We start from the raw sequence: 7421 nt of genomic DNA, 5'->3' as shown, positions 1-7421 counted from the left end.
AACCAGTTTGACCCAAATCAGTTAAGTCTGATACTACATTCAAGCAGGTTTATCTTAAACCCATTTCAGCCCTTTTGAAACTGGTTTATGTGCACTGAACGTCTGTTCTGTTACAGGTTTGAACCAGTATCTGATCACTTAAACAGGTTTATGTGTAACTTCTGCCCATAGCCCTGGTGTGTGAAGGCATCTTATGTCACTGTACAAACAATAAAGTGTGATTTAAGGAACCCTGATGAAGTCCATATATATGTTTGCTTCCTATCCAGCTGCAAGAGCTTTTCCAGGATTCTCCTAGGTTTCTGTTCTGTCCTCAACCACCAGAACTGTTAGCTGGCAAAACAAACTGCTTTGTACAACATATGAGTTTGGTACCACAATTCTGCTATTTAAAATCATGTTGGAGAGGGGAGAAGAGAGGGAGGGGGAATGTGGTATGCAGATGTGTGAGGACAAGAATAAAGCTTATCAGCTACTGGTTCCAGGTTTTTCCCCTTCCTTCTATTGGTAGTCAGCCATTGAATAGCTCCTATTAATCCTTCACAGAGGATAAAAATGCACAGTATGGCCAGCTGTGCGTTTTTTGTTTTAAATCAGCAATTAAATATAGCTCTCATGATCCTGGCAAGGTGCCACCACAGTCTGCTGTTTTGAAAAGATTTGACACCCCAAAGACCTTTTCCTTCTGGTTGTGTTATATATTCTTTCCAGTAAGCCAGGTTTGAACTGGCAAATTTCAGCTAAGTCCTGTGGCCAATTTAATATTTAAAACAGACCTTGTAAGTCAGTCTGGTTCAGAAGCCTCATGAGGTGTGCTCCCCCTGCTAATCCACAGGCAGGCAGTGCCTAAGAAGCTGCTGGCAGAGGGTGGTGGCATTTTTGTGCAGCAGGAGACAAGTTGGGTTATGAAAACTGGCATGGAAGTAGGAATAGAGCGATTTAAGGCTTTTGTAAAGCGAGGATTATTTTCCTAAGTGCAAGGAATAGAGATCAAGAACAAGAAGACCCTGACTTGATCACATGATTCCTTCATTTGGTTTGAAGATTGTATCTGCGTTACACAATTTATACTGTAGTATGACTGCTATTGTAGAAAAAGAATGAAATAGTTGCAGATAACAATTCTTGAACATTACCAGCTGTGGTATTATTTAAAGGCTGTTCTGTGGCCTTTATGCAGGAGATGAATTGGTTTCAGCCCACTGAGCAGACAGGTGTTCAAATAACGAAAAGTCCTTCAAAATGGGTCATTAATGAAACTTGTTGAGATTCTCATGAAAAAGGAAAAATTAATTAAAAATTTTAAAATACATTTGATTTGTAACTGCAGCTGAAGTGGAGATATCCTTGATGGAGGCTCTGCAGCGTGTGTGTTTGTTTCAGGGTGCTTTTCTTCTGCTCTTTGCTACTGCTCTGGCATGCTTGCCTTCTTCAGTTAAAACTAGACTTTGGTACCTAGGCGTTATTTGTGCTACTGTAACTAATTTGACTTCTCTTGGTCTCGTGGTGCTTGTAAAATCATACATTTTATTAAAATAGTGTGTAATTTCATTAAGAAATACTATGCACCAATTAAAAAAATGGAGATCGCATTTCTAACAATTTCAGTTTAGAAAGGCACTTACTACTTCAGATGTATTATGATGTGTGCACTGGACTGTAACTTTATTCCTTCCAAAACTACTTGCAATGATGTGGTAGATAAATACCACTGGGTTTTTTTTCCAAGCCAAAATTATTTCCAAAGTGGTTTTAACAGTTTAATTTATATTTTTATTTTGCAGCTAGCTATGGACCAAATCCAATCTGCAAAGGCTGTTTGTCTTGCTCGAAAGACAATGGGTGCATCAGATGCCAGCATAAGTTATTCTTCTTTCTTCGAAGAGAAGGAATGAGGCAATATGGTGAATGCTTGCATTCCTGCCCATCAGGATACTATGGGCTCCGAACACCAGATATGAACAGATGTTCACGTATGTCTTGTTTTATACCTACATGTCTCTTTTATTGGCAAACAGTAATTCAAACACATTTTAAGATGATGTATTGCAGAATATAACAATATTATTTTCACAGATGTCTCAGGATCATCATAAACCTTCTTTCTTGAAGAAAATCCTTAGCTCAGACCAAGATACACGCCATTCTGCAAATGAAATAGTGAATTATTTATTACCCTTTGTTAGGGAGAAGTGAGAATGAGGTAACATGGATATAAATAAAAGTTCCTATTTGAATGGGCAACTTCTTACAACATCAACTTAAGGGACTTAAGAATAATTTACTAGCCCCTCATGTGTTTATTATTACCCTAAGATACATATAAGCATGCAGAACAGAAGAGGTAGGTCTTTCTCCTTCTTTTGCTCACAGACAAAATTTAAGTGACTGAACACATAGCACCAGAGTTATAATGTGTGAGTATTAGTGGAGCAGTGAGTGGAAAAGTTTTTGACTGACTGAAAAAAAAAAAAAAGAAAAGATGTACCATTTTAATCAAAAACAACAAAAACAAAACAAGAAAAATCCCTCAAATTTTATATGTAGTTAATGCTTTAAAAAAAATTAATCCATCTGATGTGCAGTAGAATTCCTTTCCATATTTGCACCTAGAAGCACAACTGTATTTTAAAAAATGAGCACTAATATTTCTTTCTGTTCCTGTTTCATTACTATGTTCATGTTGTGGGCATCCATGTAGGTTCTTTATATATTTACAATATTCTGTTGTGCAGTTCATGAATTGCATCCACCAATGTGTAAGTTGCTGCTACCAATACCATTTTATGGTTATGATGTTCATATTTCATAGACTAATTAGAATTAAGTCTCCAAATCACTTGGGGTACAAATGCAAACAATTTCGTTTTTTTTTAAACCATGTTGGTAAGTGGCAATCTGTGCTTTAGCATGTCATTGTGGTATACAGCGCTGTTAGAAGATTGGTGCTGTCTTAGATGAGATGTGGTCTGCATGAGATCATTTTGTGGTACTTTTCACAGGAATAGGAGCATTAACTCCAGTGCTTTGGCCAAATTTCAACCCATGTAATGACATTTTGTCTGTTTTTCTAAATTCCCTGTGCAGTGTCATTTGAATATGTTATTCTTCACTTTCTGTTCCCAAAGGTTATGTAATGTTGCTGCCTAATACTTACCAGGTGGCTACATTTCAGTGAAGGATTAAATGATCCTTGGATATGGTTTATAAATCCTTTTTGTAAAGTGCTTTGGGATCCTGGCCTTAATTTGCAACACTCAACTGTGAATTCAGCAACTCGTCTACTTAAAACTATTTTACATGAGCAATTTTTTCCAGCCTAATTGGGGGAAAAAAGGTTTAAAATAAAGTTTTCAGACATACGTATATTCATCAATAGTAGCCAATACTGCAACTATGAAATACAGAACATTGTTACCCAGCAATAACTCGAGGTTTCTTGAGTTGAGAGAGGTGAATAATTTTATTCAAGAAGTAAGTGTTGGTTCATGGCTTAAGAAATCAATTATTATTCTCAGAATGTGGAAATGTTTAAAGGCACTAAGGACACTTCCGTGCATGATTTACAGAACTTGGTTTTTAGTTGCAGCAGTGTTTCTGACCTGAAGTACTGGTCAGACTTTCAGAAACACAAGTACCTGTTCCTGTTGGCACTAGGGATTTGTATCCTATGTGCCTTTAGTGCCTTTAAACATTTCCATGTTCTGAGACTAACAATCCAACCAATTTTGCTTCTCCTTGAGTAATTTCTATACAGAAACAGTTTTCCTTATATTCACCTTTTAATTTGTGTTTGTGGCCCGTCTTTTTCTCTGCACTTGATTTAGCAATTTCATGTGACAGGAGGTATCACGCCAAGTGGGGATGTCTAGATGTAGATTAATGTGCTTTTCCTAATGTGCATTAAATTTAGTAACTCTGTTGTGAGGGTGCCTGTACACAAGCAGAGAGGTTGGTTTGACATGTGGTAATTCCAGCACATTGAAGCAGACACAATTAATCGAGTCAGCTGGAGCATGGCAATTACTGCGCTCCAGCAGCCCCCCGCATCTTGTATTAGTGTTGCATGGGGATGCTGATACATGAGATGCTCTGGGTGCTTTAATTAGAGCAGCTTTCAGAGCCACTCTAATTAAAACACCGCTCCTCCCCTCCCCGCCTCCTAGAGCACATGTATAAGTGCCCGGAGGTACTAAATTAATGCACATTAGGCAGTGCTAATGTGCACAAGCACACACTTTTTAGGCAATGCTTAATGCACAGTAGCCTGCTTTACTGTGCATTAACGTAATGTCACACTTTTTTATACGCTACTTTAGTGCGATGTTAAATAGGCTACTGCACATTAAAGCTCACATGTAGAATGCCCATTGTTAACTAAGAGCTCACACATTGCTGGCATTTAAGCTAAGATAAGATAAATATATGGAAAGAATAGTATAGCATACTTCTTTCTTGAAATAGGATGTCTATTCTGAATCTGTTATGAGTAGTATAACTGTAGGTGGGCTACAGCATAACCAGTGCTCAAGCCCCACATGATTTAGAACAGAGCTGCTGCCACTGCTAGTTCAGCCACTGCAACTGGCCTGACAGCTGCCCCTGCTGCTGCTCCTGCTGCCACCGCATGGGGCACAGAACCTTCTTGTTACACCTCAGTCATCTTTTGGGCTGACTGCTTCGAGAGTGTTTGCTTGTTTAAAAATAATCCAGAATGCTGACTGGGTTAAAAATCTCTCTGGGAATTACAGGGCTTGACTTGTATTAGTTAAAATGATTTCTGCCCTATTAATGTCTTTATAGCCACAAAAGCTGTTCAACATTTTATTAATGGAACATTTGCCCATTTGTGCAAAAGAAGCAATAGAGCATATTTTTATGGAAAATGTTGACATGGTTTTAAAACCACCATCAATGCCAAGCATAACACAGTAAATACCACAGCCAAATGTAACAGCTACAGAATTATGGAAATTTTGAATTTCAAGACTAATTTTCTTTGGTAGATGTAAGTGATATATGCAACTTGAATTTACAAAACTGTTTTAAAAGTTTTTCTAGTCACAATGAGTCACGTAATTCAGAGATCATTTGTCTGTGGTAATGGATACAGAGTTTCCTGCTGGAGGAAAGAGAACTAATTTCACTTTAAAGTAACATGAATTCTTTCTTGAATTTCAAGGTATAAACAAGAAATACATTTAAGACATAAAGCTGAACAGTTTCTATGTAATCATATCTGTAGGAAAGAAAATATCCAAGAAAAGATCACATTTTTCCTCCTAGACAAAATTTTTACTAGAGAATTTACCTAGTTAAATCATTTAAAATGGAAGGATCTCAGAAAGAAGTAAGCATTAAAAAAAATCCATTATTTTATCAGGAAATAAAATAAAACCCATCATATCTTTGTTTATTGGTTCTACATTAGGCTGACTTCCCATATCAATCTCTGCCTTGAGTATTTCAGTTTGACCTTTGTCTAAATGGATCGTTGCTCTTCCTGTTTTGGCACTTTTTGGAGTTTGGCGTTCCCTTGAGCTTTCACTGGATACTCATTCTATTAAGATCCTAAGTCAGGTTCCTTCTCCCTAGGTTGCCAAATAGTGGTATCTCCAAAGTCATAAGCACCAATACTATTGCCTTAAAACAATACGGTTTAGTAAAGGGTAGAAATTAAAGAGAATTCACAGAATAAATATTTATTGAACAATTCTGTTTAGTTTGTTACATTTAAGGAATCCCATGCAGGAAAAAAACTTATGTTACAAGCAATAACAAAACGTTACAAAAATAAAAGAAATTTCTTGACAAGTGCTCATTCAGCATAGCATATCTTAATATATGGAATTCCCCACAGATTTTTGTAGCAAGTCCAGTTCATAAAAATGATCTAGGGATGATCTAGTCAGTTACCTAAAAATTGAAGGGAAGCTAGGAGACAGTGACCACAAGCTGATCACTTTTACTATCCATCGCAAAGCTGGCAAGTCGGTCAGAAATTCAGAAGTCCTCAACTTTAGGAACACTGACTTTGATAAGCTCAGGAGGCTTGTTTCTTGAGGCCCTAAGGGAACATGACTTGACAAGGAGGGGAGTTCAAGGTGAGTGGTTGCTCCTTGAGGGAGCAATCCTTGAAAGCACAAGGGATGTCTATCCCATCTCAGAAGAAAGGTAGGAAAAGGGTACAGTAACCCCCTTGGCTCAGCAAGGAACTCATGGAACTCCTACATCTAAAAAGAGAGACTTATAAAGGATGGAAAACAGGTATCACCACTAAGGAGGAGTATTCTGTACTGGTCCGTACCTGTATGGAGCGATCCAGGAAAGCCAAGGCTGCAACTGAACTCCAATTGGCTGCACATATCAAGGACAAAAAAAAGTCCTTTTTCAGATATGTGGGGAGTTGGAAGAAAAGCAAGGGTAACATTGGACCCCTGCTAAACCAAATGGGATAACTGACAACCAACACCCAGGAAAAAGCCAACCTACTTAATGGGTTCTTTGCATCGGTTTTTCACCAGCCCAAAGGGACCATCCTGTCTAACACGAGTGGGATGGCCAGGGTGAGGATGAATTTATACCCAACATCAGTGTAAGGTGCGCAGTACTTGTAAAGGACTGGACGCAGTACTTGTAAAGGAACACCTTGAGAGGCTGGGCATCTTCAAGTCAGCTGGTCCTGGCAGTTTGCACCCCAGAGTATTTAAGGAGCTGGCAGGCATCATAGCCCAGCCACTGCCAAGGATATTCAAGAACTCATGGCACTCAGGTGAAGTGCTTGAAGATTGGAAGAAGGCCAATGTCATGCCCATCTTCAAGAAAGGGAGGAAAGTAGATCCAGGGAACTACAGGCCAGTCAGCTTGACCTCAATCCCTGGAAAGATTTTGGAAAAAAACAAAGAAACTATTCTCGGCAAACTGGCTAATGGCAACATCCTGAGGGACAGCCAGACTGGGTTTGTTGTGGGTAAGTCTTTCCTGACCAATCTCATTTCCTTTTATGACCATGTGGCATATCACCTGGACAAGGGCAAAGAGATTGATGTCATATTTCTGGACTTTAAAAAAGCTTTTGATCTGGTGTCCCATGATCTCCTCATGGAAAAATTGGCCAACTGTGGCCTTGGCTACATCACAGTCCAGTGGCTGAGGTATTGGCTCTGAGGTCAGACCCAGAGAGTAGTAGTCAATGGAACTGAATCATCATGGCGCTCCATAACCAGTGGTGTCCTCCAAGGCTCCATCATTGGACCTGTACTCTTTAACACCTTTATTTACAATGTGGATATTGGTGTCAGAAGTGGACTGGCCAAGTTTGCCTATGGCACCAAACTTTGGGGTAGAGCATCATAGTTGGTAGGGTCAGAAGGGACATGAGAAGATCATCGAGTCCAACCCCCTGCCATGGGCAGGAAAGA

At 39.0% G+C, this 7421-nt stretch overlaps 1 protein-coding gene across 1 annotated transcript in view; it reads left to right on the top strand.

The window, feature by feature from the left end:
• The window catches only part of RSPO2 (R-spondin 2), a 267477-nt gene that overhangs the window by 105054 nt on the left and 155002 nt on the right, over positions 1-7421 (top strand). Inside the window, exon 2 of the mRNA XM_019528069.1 lies at positions 1785-1973. Coding sequence (XP_019383614.1) covers positions 1785-1973 — 189 coding nt within the window. The remainder of the gene's footprint in view (positions 1-1784; positions 1974-7421) is intronic.

Source organism: Gavialis gangeticus, unplaced genomic scaffold (assembly GCF_001723915.1).
Source record: "Gavialis gangeticus isolate Ggan-Ray unplaced genomic scaffold, GavGan_comp1, whole genome shotgun sequence".
NCBI classification, from domain to species: Eukaryota; Metazoa; Chordata; order Crocodylia; family Gavialidae; genus Gavialis; species Gavialis gangeticus.
This window is presented reverse-complemented; position numbering and strand designations above follow the sequence as displayed.